Raw genomic sequence first — 19,516 nt, forward strand, 5'->3', positions numbered from 1 at the left:
ATTCTTCACAAGCACCGAGAATTTTTTTTTTTTTACTTTATGATTTACTATATGATTTACTAATGTTAAATTATTCTTTGGTGATAAAACTGTGCAAAATGTTCACGAGTCTGCTGGTTAATTTTTTAGTGAAAAGAGCTCAATGATTTTTTTAACGCCGTTCAAATTAATCAGAATTTCTATTTCCTATTAGTGAAATTGTTTTTATTTCATTGATACGTTTTAGTTTCGTTGGATAATGATTACGAAGTTTCAGAAATTTAACACCGCCACAATAATTGGGAAATAATTGTCTAATTCCAAAACTCAACAGTGATCGATTATTACACTAGAATTCGACCTTTCTTCTGCCCTTCAGAATTCTGGAGAAAAGTGAATTATTTATGAAATATAATTGGAAGACTAACAATAATGTATATACGTTCACAACTTCAAAAACATGAGCGTAATGTAAAGTTTCTCATTCATTCATTCATACACATGAGTACATAAATCCATACAAAGCAGTTTTGATCACTTTATCCTCGACAACGAAAGAAATTATGCTAAAATACACATGAAAGAAATAAATGATGATCCAAGATTACTCCTCACTGAATTCATAAACTTGCATATACTCTGAAAGTCTTGAGTAATTTAGATTTTGGGTTAGGACCTTTTGCTTGCAAATAAGCACGAGAGCACACTAAACAAGGACTATGAAATATGACAACGTTCCCAATTGTTCCTGTAGTTAAAATTATCTTCACCAAGATAGAAATGAAACAGACACCGAACAGAGAAGCCACAAAGAAAAGCAACCAAAGATCACCGTCTGTTGCCAAGACCATGCAAGGAAGTCATGTGATTTTCCGAAGGCCAGAATCGCCCGCTGCCTTTCACTATGAACGGGAAGACAAATATAGAATAAAAAAAAAAACTAAGAGAAACTAACAATTACACTATTCATATCAGGTAAGTAGAGAATATATGTACAAGATCTTTTCAATTTGAGTAACTCTTGTCTCCAGTGGTTCCCCATTACAATTATTTTGTCATAATAATATGACATCTGAGGGGTGAAGAATTTCGTGGCACTGCGAGTGTTTTTACGAGAACTGGCAACTGGCACTTTATTATAAAAGGACTTACATTCACTTTGAGCTGTTAGTCAGTCCTGCCTGTTGGTTGTGCAACCAGAAGTCGGCAGTCCTTTGCACATCTGCCTGCGATACACCAAGATGAAATTGGTAAGCAATTTACCCGCAAATATACATAAATTGTATATTTTGGTTCATTGTACGAAAAGGACTCCCGTTTTATCATTACTGTTAGTGTTATCATCATCCTTCTCCTATAGTAAATAACTAACAACATACTTCCTTTGTATAATCATCATTATTATTATTATTATTATTATTATTATTATTATTATTATTATTATTATTTATTCAGAAGATGAACCCTATTCATATGGAAGAAGCCCACAGGGGCCGTTGATTTAAAATTCAACCTTCCAAAGAATATGATGTTCATTAGGAAGAAGTAAGAGGATGTAAAGGGAAATACAGAAAGATTTTTGTAAAAGACGAAAGTGTAAGAGTTTCCGTTGAGAAAACGTAACATTATAATTCTGTGAATCTTGAGATTTATGGATATACGACTTTCCAATCGACAACGAGTAAACTACAGCTGAATTTCTATTCAGCATAAGGACTACAGGGACTATAGGCAGTCAGGTAGGGGGACATAGGAGAACGTATAATCTCCTGTAGAAGGGAAGAGGTGATTACAGGACCTGAATTCATAAAGAGGAGAGTGAAAGGATGGTCTCTCCAGACACTGTAACTACCTGTAGTGGCTGTTTTCTATTACACAGGTGTACAGCGTTTGCAAACCCTTCATTTTTAAACACTGTGGCCTTACCGAGCACCATGGGATGTATTTTGGTATGGATCATATTACTGAACAAACTTCCGTCTTTATTATAGAAAACTGGAAACAACAGAGAGTGTAGGAACTGTTTGCACTATCATTGTTCGTTGCTGAAAAAACTGATCGTCACATTGTAATGGTGGCGTCCATGTTTTACTCGTGAAATTAATCATAGTTAATAGCTAATGTTAAAAGTCTGCAATCCTGAAATGTTCCGTTCCTTTAGCGTCAAAACAGAAGATAACCTTTTTATTGTGGTCAAAGCTAAATAGCGTTAATACTTCATAACCGTGAGAGGTGAGCAAGAGTATAACCTTGTGGTAAAAAGGCCATACGTGCCGTTAAGAAAACAACGTGTAACTATTGAGTCTTTTGCTGCACAACTGCCAAACTACTCAATCGTGAATTTTAACTTTTTTTTTTTTATCTCATACCGCAGTATTTTTCAGTGTTAGTTAATGGTTCCGTTTTGAATGCCGTAAGGAATATTAGTCTAAAACGTCTATCAAATTACTTAGCTTTATTTCAATGCTTAACAAACCATCCGGCAGCAAACTATCAAATTCTCTCAAACTATTCTAATTTTTCTGAAAATGTGACCTACAAGGATCCGACCAAACCCTGAATTCTCAAACATGGTAAAAATAAATTGATAGCACAGATTGACTTAGATGGTAGATGATACCTCTGCAAAATTCTTTATCTTTTTTTTTTTCACAATTAAGTCGGTTTGGTTATTAACAGGAAGATGAAACAAATCAAGAAACTGAAAGAGTTTTACTAATCTGAAGGTGTGTCATAGATAGGTTTGTGCTTTTTTGCCATTGTATTTTTCCCGTAGCTTGGTGTTGTGCACTGCTTTTTAGTATTTAGAATTATCACAACTACATATATCCAATTGCTATTGCAGGCCTTAGTGACAGTAGCCCTCTGCCTCGTGCTCGGTTTGGTCGCAGCTAGTCCGAGTCCTTCAGGAAGGGACGAGAAACAAGGAGGATTCTTCCTGCACGGAATAGGATTAGAGAAGCTGTTCGGGGTCATTCACGGCGTCGGTGGAAATGGCGGCAAAGGATACAAGAGAAAACCCAGGACCATCGAGGAGTTCCTCAAAGGACCCCTCTTTCCTCTCCCTGGCTACTACTTTAGATACCGATACGAGTTAGCTAGGCAGAAGGCCGAAGGCGGCGGCGGCGGCGGGCACGAGTAACGTGGCCATCGCTGTGAGAGACATGCCCTCCATAATGCAAAGGCCACGACTCAGGTGAAAATATATAACAAGTATAAAATGCGCCGAAGTTTCTTCGGCGCAATCGAGTTTTCTGTGCAGCCGCTACAGCGTATAATCAAGGCCACCGAAAATAGATCTATCTTTCGGTGGTCTCGGTATAATTCTGTATGAGCCGCGGCCCATGAAACTTTAACCACGACCCGGTGGTGACCTATCCTATATCGTTGCCAGAAGCACGATTATGGCTAACTTTAACCTTAAATAAAATAAAAAACTACTGAGGCTACAGGGCTGCAATTTGGTAAGCTTGATAAGTGGAGGGCGGGTGATCAATATACCAATTTGCAGCACTCTAGCCTCAGTAGTTTTTAAGATCTGAGGGCGAACACAAAAAGTTCGGACAGAATAAAGTGCGGACGGACAGACAAAGCCGGTACACTAGCTTTTCTTTTACAGAAAACTAAAAATGCTGTTATTCTTGAGCCCTGCTGCCCTGGAAGGCACTATGTCCACATAGGGATACGTGCCACTGCCCACTCGAGGGTATGAATGGTGGTGATCGCCACGAACACAAAAGACTAACATAATATGCCCAAATATTTATTCACTGACGCCAGGTTTAGTCCCAGTGCTTGGCCTATGGCCTAGACCTGGTACTCCATTTCATTCTAATCCTTCGGGCCAGCCATGTGAGACCTGATAATCACCTCAGTGGTTAAACTATTTTCATAATAATAACTGGCGTCGGGACAATTTACGTGCTGCTGAAGAGCAAGAGCCGTGCTAGCACAAGGCTGGGTGAATCTAAGTAGCAGCCACGACAAACGGTCGCAAGGGAAATTATGCTTCTGGACTTCTGGAAGAACCGCCGCCCTTCTAAGAGCTAAGGAAGACATGCTGCCGCGGGCTCAGTACCGATGGGCATGTCGCAACTCATCTAGGTGCCTTCATACCTGCTGCCGGTGCCCACGACGCCGGAGAACATGGTTTGGTACCCAGAGAACACAGACAGGACTAAAACACTTTTTCATTACAATTTTAAAATATTTGGACATCATGTCTTTATATTTACAAAGGGCATGCAAAAATGGATTATCGTTTAGTCAATGTTACATATATATATATATATATATATATATATATATATATATATATATATATATATATATATATATATATATATACATATATATATATATATATATATATATATATATATATATATATATATATATATATATATATATATATATATATATATAGTATATATATATATATATGTGTGTATATATATAGATATATTACACACTATATATATATATATATACATATATACATCTGTGTATGTATGTATGTATGAATATATACAATTATATATATATACGTATATATATATATATATTATATATTCAAATATATACCTACAGTAAATATAAAAATAGGCTATAGAAAGAGTTTAGCAGAAGTATTCAAAAATAAATTTTTTCTTAATATGAATGTTTGATTTTTGCCTGTAAACTACCAATAGAGATATACGTCTTGATTGCTGAAGAGAGTCCTTTCACTTTTGTTCTATTAATTTCTTGAAAAAGAAAAAGTTCATCAGTTAATTTCGGAATCAATTAAACGTTTAGGCACAAAGGGACTGGCGGTCGTCCCGAAATGAATCCTAAACTGTTCCGGTGATTCCTTTCCTATTTGCATAATAATTAGCTGAACTTCACCTGGAACTAAAATGTAAATAGGAGTTTAATAACTCATTGTATGACTACAGAGATACAAGCCAGAAACAATTTTGTTCAAAAGAATTCAAGAAAAATATCTTGTCTCACACAAAAATATAAATATATATATATATATATATATATATATATATATATATATATATATATATATATATATATATATATATATATATATATATATATAAGTTAAGTCCACCTAAAGTCACCTGGGGAACTGGGGGCTCTGTAAGGTCTGTAAGGTAAAGGGGCAGGCGCTGATCTCCTGTTTCTTGGGCCGACAGCCAGTGGGGGACAGGGCCCAATGCCTCTGACACGTGGCCAGTGTATATATATATATATATATATATATATATATATATATATATATATATATATATATATATATATATATATATTATATATATATATATATATATACATACTTATATATATTTATATTATATATATATATATATATATATATATATATATATATTACACTGGCCATGTCAGATATTATTATATCCCCCACTGGCTGTCGGCCTATAATATAGATCAGGAGAAGCTACAGAGGTGGAAAACAGATATATAAACATAGGTTGAAGAGGTATATATATATATATCTCTTATAAGATCAAGTTTATTTGTGTGTGAACAAGATTTTTTATTGAATTCTTTTGAACAAAATTGTTTCTGGAAAATTACATAGTCATAAATAGTTAAAACTCATATTTACAATTTGAAAACTTCAGGTAAAAATTCAGCTAAATTTAAAACATTTACAAATACAAAAATTAAAACAAGAACTTTAAAAGAGCTAAAAATGACTAAATATACATATATAGAATATAAATAAATATAAATATATATATATATATATATATATATATATATATATATATATATATATATATATATATATATATATATATATATATATATATATATATATATATATATATATATATATATATATATATATATTATATATATATATTTATATATATATATATATATATATATATATATATATATATATATATATATATATATATATATATATATATATATATATATATATATCAACAGTGGTGCAAATTTCTTGGCCTATTTATATATAGAGGCCATTTGAAAATAAACATTTTTAAATTGTCTGCTACTATTAAGCTGGATCAGGGAGGTACTATGGAGGATGACGATTATTTTCCAAACGATTTTTTGTCTTGACCTTTCGAAGGTCACATTATAATCCAAGCGGCAAAAATATATTTTTTTAGCATACTAATTTATTCCGATTTTATTAAACTTCTTAGATAAATCCCATATTTCACTCATTTTCTCGCTACATGCTTTCATTATTTTTTGCTTATCAGATTCACATGTCTGAATCACCTTTGCAACTAATATTTCTGCTCCTTCCATCTTAGCCTACAGTTACCAGCCAGTTTGCTGTGAATGGGTACCAGCATCATGGTATCCAAGAAAAGGGCTTAGGCTAGCAGCTTCATCTCTAGCACTTGCTGAGAACCGAAAGATGCTACCTTTCCCGTATGATGAAAAATATATATATGAATATACAAATAAAAATGTTGAGAAAGACTTACAGAGCAGCTGAAAAGCAAGTAAAGTTATGCAATGCTGAGGGAAGAGGTGGCTGGAGGTACATCTGATCATTACTAGCATAAAGAGAACGTTAATGTGGATGGAAGTTTAAGTTATAGAGAAAGGAGCAGAAATATTGGTTGCAGAGATGATTCAGGCATGTGAATCTGATAAGCAAAAAGTAATGACAGCATGTAGCGAGAAAATGAGTAAAATATGGGATTTATCTAAGAAGTTTAATAAAATCGGAATAAATTAGAATGCTAAGAACTTTATTTTTGCCTCTTGGATTATCCTGTGACCTTGGAAAAGTCAAGATTAAAAAATAGTTTGGAAAATAATCTTCACCTTCCATAGTACCTCCCTGATCCAGCTTAATCCGTAGCAGACAATTTCAAAATTTTTATTTTTCAAATGGCCTCTAACATCGGTAAATAGGCCAAGACCAAAAGTATTTGGAGAAAATAATCACCAGCTTCCTAGGTGCCTAATTTTAAAGTTTAGTAAAATTCAATGTTGACTTAAAATGACTTGTAACTTTAAAAGATAAGTCAAGGTCAGAAATGCTCAAACTAATAATTTGTTTGACAAAATGTCTTGTAATTTTAAAAGACAAGAGGTTTTGCCCAAAACAAATTTTGTTTGCACAGCTTCAAGATAAGAAGAAAAATGCTTTTTTTTATTTGCATTTAATGCGACAATGTGGTCTTGAAAAATGATAAAAGGTCAAAAATATTTGAGGAAAGTAATTATCATGAAGTAAAGCAACAGCCCACCGAGTTTTATCAAAAAAACAGAAAATATCGGAAGACTTAGATGTAGTAATAGTATTGCCAAAATCCCTCCCTTACTAAATAATAATAATAATAATAATAATAATAATAATAATAATAATAATAATAATAATAATAATAATAATAATAATCGAATAATAAAAAATAAATAAACAACAAGTGAGATACTAGAAGGTAAACGTCTTACGAATACCTGTGAGGGAAAGGCAGTCATGTGATGCCATGGGTGCCGTAGCTTGTCGCCTTTCACTACATCTAAGGCTGTGAGAGTCAGAAGAACGGAGACATCATCATCCTGACCATGCGCAGTTCATACCGATGACTCGCGGAGTTCCATAGGCTCCAATCGAGCCATTACGACCTCCTCCTGCAAATGCATATTTATTCATCCGATAGCACAGTGGTGAAACTTCATTCTGTGATCTAATCTTTGGTGAAAGTTCTTGAGGTGAAACTCTCCTGATTTCACGAAAACTGGCAACTGCCAGCCATCCCTACATGGACCCGACAGCAAGAAAGTTATAAGAGAGAACCAGAGGAAATGTTCCTTCAGTCACCGTTGCTCTTGGGTGGTTGTAAGTTCAAAGATTTGTCTGTCCTTGGTCGCTAGCATCGTCCTCCAAGATGAAAGTGGTAAGCAAAGATTGCTGTTGTGTTTCCCGTTTTCTTTCCCGTTGCATAAACGTGTTATTTATTACCTTCATCCTGATTTTAAATTTCCAAGGTGAGGTCAAAGCTCGGTGTATTTGCTTCTTGGATCTTTATTTATAGTGGATGGTAAAAGAAAAAACTTCATCGTGAAATTCTGTTGAAAATTTGTTTATCCCAAGAGATACAGGTATCGTTTTGGTTTGAAAGTTCTGTACTCGTTAAACACACTCGAAATCCAAGAGCTTTACTTCATTGCCACTAAATATACAATCAATCATTCGTTTGACACGATCATTGCATGCATAGTTAAAAAAAAATCCCCCCCCCCCGCTGTCTTTTTCTTTCTATTTCTTTCCAAAAACGTTACACAGGAAGTGAAAGTCGAGTATTTCTGAATCTTAGCTCGGGAAAGACGAGACAACAAATACTCTGAGATCTTGGTAGTGAAAAGTGTTTTTTTTTATTACAAGAAAACAAGAACAAGAGGCCCCAGACTCCAATAACAAAATCCCAAACTAAAACTTACTCAACCCACCCCATAAAAAACAAATCAAATAGAATGCTTTCGGTTTTATCAGTGTACCTTGTTCGAGTTCTAATATGTATGCGTCATAATGACTTCTGTTCAATATCATTTTACATTTATATATTCTTATTACACAGGCCTGTAAAAAAAAAATTACATTTCAGCAAGAGTTTGATCTGATTTCTTCTAAGGGTTGAACGAAAAATGTCTTTCAATATTAGTATTAATTATCTTTCATTATTAGTATTAATTATTCGTGTTGTGGTTTAGGGCTACGTCACTTTAACTCAAGATGGATGGGTTTGAATCCTACATGAAAAGGTTCAGAATCTCTTCACACATTTATTTTACTCGAACGGATTCAGTGTTTAAAGGAGTAAATGTAACCATAATCTTCTAAAATAGAAAAAGGTATTATTATTATTATTATTATTATTATTATTATTATTATTATTATTATTATTATTATTATTATTATTATTATTAATGAAACGTAAGTAATTTATACAAAACTCACAATATGGTTCGTAAATAACGTCGCATTGGAATGCGATTGCATGGCAACTGAACACCGGAAACATGCCAGAATGAAGCAATACTTTCCCATCAGCTTGCGATGTCTGTAATCATGATGTACATTGTGCAATGAGGGAGGAATGAGAAAGGAAAGCAACTAAATTGCTTCCCAGAAGGACGATGCATTCTTAGAGAGAGAGAGAGAGAGAGAGAGAGTTAATTACGATGTTTGGTACAGCGGGAATGTTTTTAATTTAGTAATTGTCAATGAAATTAGAAAGCTAAAGGATATTGTTGCATGTTACAAAGGCAATGTGCAATAATAACTAATTTTATACTCCACGTTTTAAAATCTTTTTCCAATCCGGTTTTTTATTAGACAGACTGACACTTCAATGGGAAGAAGAACGCGCATGCGTGTGGGTGCAACAACACACATGATCGTAAACCAGTCCAATGTTCTTTGAAAGGAAAATTCTTTCAAATCACAATATTTCTACACTTTTTTTCTCAACGAAAATCTTATCAACGATTTCCATTCTCTCGCTGGCCTAACAGAAATAATATGAGTATTGTTAGAAACCTATAATTCTGTAGTCGGTTTATCTTTAAGAATACAGTAGTAATAATACATGGAGATTTCAGAAAAAGAAAATATGAATCGCATAATTATTTTCTGAAAGTCTTGCAAATTTGATCTTTGATAAAGAAATGGATAATTATTTCTTCTTGCACTAGTACACATGAATGCGTTTAATGTCTCATTGGTAAATCTTTCAAGAATAGTACACTTGTGTTTCTGGCAAACCTCGCTTGCAAACTAAGAATCTTAATCCTCTAAATATTTTTTCGAAACTGTTATCGTTACTAAGCATTCGATGACATCGAAACTCTATATTTGTCTTGAATTTAGCGTGTGTGAGTACTGTTGACATAAAAGCGAAAGAATCAAGGTTATATCGAAAAAAATTGTCATGAGACGAGTTGCCAGCACACCAGTTATTAGTATGTCTCTCGAGTAAATTATTATTATTATTATTATTATTATTATTATTATTATTATTATTAACCAAGCTTATTGGAAAATGAGAGCGCTACAGGTCCAGTGCGTAATAAAAAAATGTTCTCCAAATGACTATCAACAACATGAATATGATCATGTAGGGGGTAGTGCCCTCAGTGCACCTTACGTGGGGCACTGTAGGCATTACTAAAGGGTGTTTGTGTTTGCAGTGTCCCTTCGGCTCCTAGCCTTTTATTTTACCTCCATTCCTTATCCTTTCTTCAGTCTTGCTGTCCAGTCTAGCTAACTATTTCTTCTTGGTGCAAATGTGGGATTTTCTCCAATTCCTCCTTTAGATCTCTATAGTCTTTTATTTCCTGGATCTGTTTACCTTGCTGTCCAACAACTCCACCTCCCTCTTTTCATAGCCTTAAGCGCTGAATGGCCGAAAATGCCAGAGTGCTTGGCTTGACAGCCTAAATTTCATAAATCAATCAAAAATAAATACGAGTTTTTGTTTTCATTGTAACCTCCTATACATTACTATAATATAGTAATTATTATTATTTATTATCCTCCCTGACTTCATCGCTCTCTGTCATTCCAGTTCTTCGTAACGTTGGCTCTCTGCCTCATCCTCTGTCTGACCGCGGTCCGGCCGAGCCCCGCCGGAGGAGGAGGGGAGTCAAGTCACGAAGAAGAGGGACCCATCTACGTCAGGCAAGAGAAGCTCGGGGGCTTCTTCCTCCGCGGACTCGGACTAGAGAAGTTCTTCGGGATGTTCAACCTGCACGGTTTCGGCGGACACGCCGGCAAAGGATACAAGAGAGGATTCCCCTACGGGAAACCCTTCGGGCACGGACCGCGCATCCCTCATGTCCCTGAGATCTACAATTACGGCCCTCTCATCCCTCTTGATCTCATTCCTGTGAAAGAAGAGGTTGAGGTCAAGAGGCCCAAAAAACCACTAGGACCTATTACATTTGTGGGAGGACATAGTCCTTTCGAGGAAGGACACGGTCCTTTAGCGGGAGGACACGGTCCATTTGGGGGAGGACACGGTCCTTCGGGAGGAGGGCATGGCCGTTCAGGGGGAGGTCGTGTATAAGGAACGTCGTTATATTATTTATTTAAATGCAGAATAACTAATTTTATGGAACTAAACTTACTGTGTAAGTTTTCCTATTTGTAAGAATGTTGAAAATACATATCCTTACTATACACCTTTTTGTAGACAAATTTAACAAAATAGTGATCATGAATTTCCCTTGTTACTATTATAATTGTAATATATATATATATATATATATATATATATATATATATAAATATATATATATATATATATATATATATATATATATATATAGATAGAGATATATAGATAGAGAGATAGCGCAATGGATACACCGGCAGCGCCATCTGCATGTCAGTAAGGACACCAAGGCCAAAACCCGGAACAGCATTTTACACAACTTTATTGGGACATGTTTCGAGCAGTACTCTCACTCGTTATCAACCTACAAAATTAAAATGACATTACAATTCTTATAATAAAATTCAAAATAATACAGCAAAATTACTATAAAAATTATAAGAATTCATTTAAGAGACGGCTAATCAAAATAAATAAATGAATAAAATAAAATAAAGCAAAATACAAAAATTTAAGTCACAAAAACGGAAGGCACAAAGGCACAACAAACATACTAATCAATATACAACCAGTAAAACGCAGACTAAAAACACAAAAGTGAGGTTACAGCCACAGTTCTAGCCAAAGAAGGTTTTATCTTGATGGAATATAGAACTTCTAAAATGTCGAGGTCTGTAGCAAACTGAGCAGTGGTTAAAACAGAAAAATCATCAATATGAAAGGGTGACCGGTCTCTTCGCTGTGTTCTCTAACTGCACTGTAACTAGGCCTTGAAAGATAAATTACCTGTACGGTATGACTTACCTAGGTGTTCAAACCATCTCATCCAAGCTGATCTGGTAGTTTTTCCAACGTACGTGGCATCACAACCACCACACTGCCATTTATAGATCAGGTTGGACCCAAGGCTTGTTGGTATAGGGTCTTTAATTTTAAAGAAATTACCTAATTTATTTTGCAAGGCGAAATATATTTTGATATCTACCTGAGGGTAACCAATGGACAAAATAGAAATTAATTGTTTTTTTTTAAATCGTAGCTACGAGTTCCAGTAAAAGTTAAAGGTAAAAAAAATAACAGGTTTCTTTCATTAGCGGTAGTTTCGCTTGTTTGTTTACATGTAATCTCGAAAGCTGTTTACCAATATATGTATTTACGTAATTCAACGGATAGTCATTGTTTTTTTAAAAATGACCTTAAAAATTCCAATTTTTCATGCAAATTCAAAAAGCTAGAACAAATTTTATATGCTCTGGTTACTAGCATCAATATCAAATTCATCTTATATTTCAAAGGTGTAGCTGATTGAAATTTAGACATAAGATCCGTGAAAGTACGCTTTCTAAAGACTGAGGTGTGAAAGTTATTATCAAGATTTTCTACCTGAATATCTAGAAAAGCAAGCATATGATTATCTTCGATTTCACAAGTACATTCTATATTAATATGCTTACTTAATTATTAAGGTACCCCAAAAAACGAGGAATCTGGTCACGACTCTTAAAAATTAAGAAGGTATCATCAACATACCTCCTGTACAGTAAGGGCTTAAAATCTAAAGGACAATTGTCTAACCATCTTTTCTCCATAAAACACATAAACGCATTTGCCAAAGATGGTCCTATACTGGACACCATGCTTACACCATCAATTTGCTTATATAACAAAGTGCCTTTAACTGCGACCTGTTAAACCCACTGACAGTATCAGTATTTTTAAATTATTTTTAAACAAATCATTTAGGCAAATGTCAATTGTCTCATCCAGTGGAATTTGAGTAAACAATCATTAAAATTACAATTTCTTAGGCAGTTAATAAAATGAAAGGAGTCATTTAAGGTATACTCATTTGTAGTTAACGGGGCAAGGATGGGAACGAGAAATTTAGCTATATTATAGCTGGCAGTTCCAACAGCTGATAAAATAGGTCTTAATGGGTGATTTTCCTTATGGACTTTTGGGAGTCCATAAAGTCGTCCTGGTCTAGACCCGGATGCTTGAAGGCCATGAAAAACATCTTTAGAAAAACAACCAGGTTTATATAGCTTGTCTACTATTCTACTGACTTTATCTTCTAAATGCACAATACACTTGAAAGGGTCTTTTTTAATTACCTGGGACTTGGTCCGATCATTAAGGATGTCTCTCATTTTCTCAACATACTCTACCTTATTCAGCAAAACTACACCGTTGCCCTTATCGGGTTTTGTAACCATAATGGATGTGTCTTTAGCTAGACTTTGTATGATATTAAACTCGTCAGTGCTAGGTAAATACCTGGTCTCTGGTTTATAATTGTAAAAGGACGAAAACGCAAGGTGTTTAAGTGTTGATCTAAAATAATCATACGAGTAGCCTTTGGGATTGTTGGTATAAAAATTATGTGTCTGTAAAGCCTTAAACGAACATTCCCAATTCAGAAAGTGTGAGTCAAAACGTAACTCATTAGACGTAAAAGCAAAATTAGGACCGCGTGACAAAACCGTTTTTTTCTTATCGGTCAATACACGAGAGGAATAATTAAAAATGACACTATCATGAGGCATGGACGAATCGGAATAACCTAAATTTTTCAGTTTTATGGAAGGAACATGGGACATTTTTTCAATGCTACTAGTATTGACTCTATTTATACAATCAGATAAATGAATGAAATCTAGATGGGAAACTGAATTTTTCAAAATATTAGTCACTCGGTCAAGTTTAAAAGTAGTTTGATGCAAAAGTCGCCGCTTACCGCGAATTTCTTCTGGTAATCTCGATAATGTTGGGTTCTGTGTAGAATTTTGTTGTATAATTTGAAGTGAATTAATTTTGGAATGAGTCCATTCTTCTCACAAGTCTCCAAGAACTGCGTGTCACTGCGGACTTTTCTCAACTTATATTCTGTCCTTTGTACCAACCTAAATTGCTGAAGAACTGTAGGTCCGCTTCTTCTTACGATCACAGCAATGTATACACCGTCATGAATATATATGAATATGAATATATATATATATATATATATATATATATATATATATATATATATATATATATATATATATATATATACAGTATATATATATATATATATATATATATATATATATATATATATATATATATATATATATATATATATATATATACAGTATATATATATATATATATATATATACATATATATATATATGTGACGTTTTATGTATTAACCTTGAATTTAATATTTTATTTATAAATTTTGCTAACAGCACCGTGTTTATTTTCTCTCATTACTGAATAAAGAATACAATGGTTCTTGGAGCTTTATAAAGGGAAATGGATTAACTGTAAAAATAAGCCCATATGCGTTAATTTTTTTAACGATTCCACAAGCCTCATTTCCAAACTAAACTCTCTCTCTCTCTCTCTCTCTCTCTCTCTCTCTCTCTCTCTCTCTCTCTCTCTCTCTCTCTCGTTAGAATCAAGGAGAAGAATTTGGGCAATGTAGTAATCTCCTAAGTTTCAGAAAATAAGATTAAACCATTATATCAAGTGTGTGTTAGCCTTCAATCAAAATTAAGAAATCTGTTCTATTAACATACCTAACTGTCTCCTCAGGTGAGAACGTATGAACGCTTTTAATTAACTTGTTATCTCCACCAAGAGGATACTGAATGTTTGTTTGTTTTTGTGTCCCCTTAGCAGAATACATCAAGAACGGACAAATGGATTTCGATGCACATTGTTAAATACGCTGCCTGTAGTTTCTAGTTTATGAAAGAAATATGTTTTTTTAACCATATGGGGGCCAACGAGGTATCCAGCTATATGTTGCCTACAAAAGAAATGAATGGAGGGCCAAGAATATCGATAGGTTTTAAACAATAACAAAATATCTAAACGTAAAACAAAAGAGTATTATTGTAAAATGAAGCATAATCAAATGTCAAGGATCGAAAAATAAAAACACTTCCAATGAAAGCTGTTGATAGACACACCCATTGATCAACTGATTTGGTTATATTATATCATCATGAGATATGGTGATTTGGAAGATTCAAATGACCACATAAAGGACATCATTAAGACAACTAAACAGAACTGAACAAACTGAAGCTTCTTCACTCAAGAAGAAACTCTAAAGGCTGTTGGAAAGAAGAGTCACTTACTAATTAACTGTCTGGGACCATATCCCATTACTTTTGTTTTATTTTTTTTATAAGGAGCAAACGCTTACATGGGACAAGCATAAAGAACACTCAACAAGCAAAGCAATCTGCAGAAGAAAAGAATACACAAACTAGAAAGAAAACTGGAGTATATAATATAAGAGAACATAAATCAAGATACAGATAAGTTTATGGATACGTAAACACAATATACGTCAGAACTACTAGGGAAATAGTGCATGGCATTTAAAATTTTTCTTAAAATAGTGAACACTGAGTATAGCAACATTAGTGCCTTTCTTAAAATAGGCAGTATTGGCACCATTAATACTCCTACTATGGTTTCATTAATGGGGACAGTTATTTCCAAATAATTATGTTGGTAAAGTAAAAGCTTCTACTTGCAGTTGTCCTTATTGATAATTTACTGATATTTATTTCAAAAGAGACGGAACTTCCTAAACTTATAAGGCATTTCTTTGTAACTTTAGGCTCAAAATGTATTTCAAAAAGTAATCATAAATAGATCCATGTATAAATTACAAATATAAACTGACGCATTGAAAACATTATGCGGGCATAGTTCACAATTAGAAAAGCATGTTTTCTTTTGGGATAAGAATATCAGATCAGAAGGACAAGAGAAGTATTCACAGTATGCTGAAGAGGATTGCGCCATATTTGTTAGGCTTCCGTGAAAAAATAAAAATCAAAGAATAAAAGTGTAATGACACACCCATCATGGTTCAAAACCAGAAGCATTCGATGTATCAGCTTCTTCTTGAGCGTAAGCAATCATAGCTCAAGGCAGGACCTTTTTTTGTTCACAAAGAAGTGAACTTGAGTGGGCAGGTATAAACGGAGGAGTCACTGAACTTCACCTTGGGATTCTTTTTCCCTTTTTTTTCTTGTGTAATGCCGACCTTAAACGACTACGCAAAACTTCGCGCTAATACATGATGGATGTGCGATTCTTTGCAGTTGTTCTGTAAATTATATTAACAACTATCGCAAGCGGCACTTATAATTATTAACGGTATTAACTAGTAGTTGTGGTATGCATGTAGCACTTGAAGTGATTGTAGCCGTATTGTTGTGACCATACTCTTCTACATAAAATTATCAGCAATCTTCCCAACATTCCACCTATACGTGCAAATTGAAAGAGATATTTTCGTTGAGCTCTAACGGTCATAATACGCAACTCTTCTTATCCATTCTTACCCGAATAGTACAGTCTTCATCTAAAACCACCCTGGTAACAGAGACAAGTGTCCTGTTGCTAACTATTTGGAGTCAAAAGAAGCTCCTAAACAACGAGAAGTTCAAAGGGCATGTTTTTACATCGGCTTGTAACAAAACCTACTTTCTACCTTCCAATTTGGTTCATTCTGACCTGTTCGCAAAACCAGTCCTTGCGTATAAGTCTTGATAATGCAGAACCAGTTATTATCACTCAAATTCTTCCTAAACATTTGCTTTGTTTAACTAGCATTCCTTCGCTCAAAGTCGCCTTGCTGAAACATCTGACAGTCACGCTCAATATTCAAAAGCAGACTAGTGAATATTCGTTACATATACAAATGCAGACTGGTAAATCCACTCCAGAATCTCAAATCGGCGGATATAAATGATGAATTCATTACATAATCCCCTGAGGTAAATTTTGCGAAGCATACAAGTTGTAGTGTACACCTGTTCATCCAAGTCTGCTTCCCACTTAACACGTTTAACTACTTGCTCTGCAAATTTCAAGTATGAATACATTCTTATTGCCAAAAAAACGCTTTATAGTTGATTTTATATCACTGACAAGAATACGGTATAAATTTAGTTGCCTTATCTACTTGCCTTATCTACTTTCGCTATCCATTACGTAAAAAATGTTTAAATTCCATAAAAACATGATGTTAACGGGCACAGCTAGTGTACTATCGTATAACTGTATTAGAGCTGCCTCTGCGATTCTAGTATTCCAGTACTGAAGAACCAGTCTTGAAGAAATCGCACCTGATTCGAAAACGCATACCTAACTCAATGAGAGAGAGAGAGAGAGAGAGAGAGAGAGAGAGAGACTCTAGATACTGAACCGAAATTCCTAACTGACTTTTGCGATACACAGGTATCAATAACACAACAGCCAGGTGCTCCTGGTAATTTTGTTTACCTGTTGCTTAGCATTTGGAGGACTAGTTCTGGTTTAACACTACACTTCCTCCTCGCAGCAACTTGCTATTCTTGTTTTTAGTTATCAGCGTAATGACCCTCTTGTTCCTTGGGAATTCTATTGGTCCATAGATTTAGGTTCCTTGACGATACAGAACTAGTAACAGCATCAGATGCAATGGCAGTAAGGGATAGTAGTATAGTAGTAATAGTAGTAGTAGTAGTAATGGTGATAGCTGTTGGTCCAGTGACGATATAAGAGAATCTGATGAAGGTAGTAATAGTTGCACAAGTATTCATAACAGATAAAACTCGGCGAGCTTTAAAGTCTTCGGTAAACTCGTTTCTATGCAACAAGATTTCTGGCTTTCAAGAGACGGGCTTCTTATTGCACGAGGCGACTGCGTAATGGCAGGTAAGTCATCGACAATGGCCAGCGTACTATAGATAGAGAAGGTCACAAACCTCGCTAGTTTATGAGAGGGAACTCCTGCTTCACAGGAAGTATTTCCTGTCATTTAAAGTCATGATCACGTCAGGGCAGCCTCTGATTTATCTCTAGATTATATGTTAAAAATATGAGTATTCTCCCGCCTCGAGGCTGAAAAGCAGTAAACATTTTTTATTATTAACTTTATAATAAACTGTTTCCTGTCATTTACAGTCATGATCATATCAGGGCAGTCTCTGATTCACCTACAGATTACATATTAAAAATGCATGTATGATTCCGCCATCAGGCTGATAAGGAGTGAAAAAAATTGATTCTTGAAAATAATCATAGTGAGAATCAAGTGGATGCTAGGCCTTGAAACGGAACTCTTACCTTTCCCGACCATTACGTAATCACGGAAGAAGCTGAGGTATGTTTATGCCGTGGGTGGCCATTTGAAATTTCTCTGCGATTCGAGCAACAATGCACTCGTTATTGAGAATGGACCCTGTCTTAACAAAGCCCAAAGTTAAATTGGCATTTCAACGAATATTTCGTAATCGTAACCACTCTGCTCCATGAGTTCCTCATTAGATCTGGTTGGGACGTTCTCGTTCTGAATCTCCGACCGACTCAATGGCCAAAAAATTAGAGAAATTTATCTCTGGTGACAGAAATTCATTTCTCGTTATAATGTAGTTCGGTTTCCACAATAAGCTGTAGGCCCCGTTGCTAGGTAACCCATTGGTTCTTAGCCACGTAAAATAAATCTAATCCTTCGTCTGGTTAAACTAAGGTATAAACTGTGCTCTATCACCTAGCATAACCCAGAGTATAGCGTCCTACTTAACCGGGGCCTCCTCCCACGATAGACACCCCTTAACATACCTCTTGAGTTATTGTTCATTGTTCACTTCCCATTCCTATAACTATAAATCGAGGAATAATAAACAAATTCTGAAACTTTGGAACTAGACACGTGACCCGTAAAAACTGGCAAAATAGTAGAATATAAAATATTAGCAGTTCATACTATAACCATTTAAATACTATCATAATCACCGAGAAAAAAAATGGTCATCGGCAGGCAAAAACCAGCAATAGCGAAATTGATAGGCTTCCAGTTCCCGTAAAATAAGTTAATTATTATTATTATTATTATTATTATTATTATTATTATTATTATTATTATTATTACTACTACGTACATAAAGTACAAATCTGAGACTCTTTTAGGAAGTAATTATAAAAATCGAAAAGCAATTGACTGTGTCCTCAGGCAAGGGAACTCAATTCAAGCCAAAGAGACCACGGAAAAGAAGCTAGAACACAGCCCACGGCTCGAGGACATGATTTGTAAGGTTAACCACAGATTCGCAGATACTCCAGTCACTGATTGAAATTTATTTTGTTAATAATCACTCCTATATCTTTACCCTAAAATTCTGGAATGCTTCGGCATTTTAGAATTCCATGGGTTTAACTTTTTTAGTTCAATGGCAGTAGAGTGGTTGTTATGGTAATACTGCCAAATATATAATGATGATGATGATAAAAGAATAACAGTAATAATATCGACAGAGGTTAATTGTTGAAGTGTGGAGGAGAATTATAAATAATAAAAATAACAGTCATCATCATCATGATAATATCCATGAAAAAACCGCAAA

General features: G+C 34.5%; 2 protein-coding genes across 2 annotated transcripts; both read left to right on the forward strand.

The window, feature by feature from the left end:
- The first annotated feature begins 1,151 nt into the window (after nt 1-1,151).
- LOC136833891 (uncharacterized) lies at nt 1,152-4,249 on the forward strand. Its single transcript, XM_067096181.1, has 2 exons — nt 1,152-1,229; nt 2,825-4,249. The coding sequence occupies exons 1-2, from the start codon at nt 1,221-1,223 to the stop codon at nt 3,119-3,121; spliced, it is 306 nt and encodes a 101-aa protein (XP_066952282.1). The 5' UTR covers nt 1,152-1,220; the 3' UTR covers nt 3,122-4,249.
- Nucleotides 4,250-7,552: 3,303 nt separating this feature from the next.
- LOC136833892 (uncharacterized) lies at nt 7,553-11,181 on the forward strand. Its single transcript, XM_067096183.1, has 2 exons — nt 7,553-7,895; nt 10,566-11,181. The coding sequence occupies exons 1-2, from the start codon at nt 7,887-7,889 to the stop codon at nt 11,064-11,066; spliced, it is 510 nt and encodes a 169-aa protein (XP_066952284.1). The 5' UTR covers nt 7,553-7,886; the 3' UTR covers nt 11,067-11,181.
- Nucleotides 11,182-19,516: the final 8,335 nt, after the last annotated feature.

Source organism: Macrobrachium rosenbergii, chromosome 52, assembly GCF_040412425.1.
Source record: "Macrobrachium rosenbergii isolate ZJJX-2024 chromosome 52, ASM4041242v1, whole genome shotgun sequence".
Lineage (NCBI taxonomy): Eukaryota > Metazoa > Arthropoda > Malacostraca > Decapoda > Palaemonidae > Macrobrachium > Macrobrachium rosenbergii.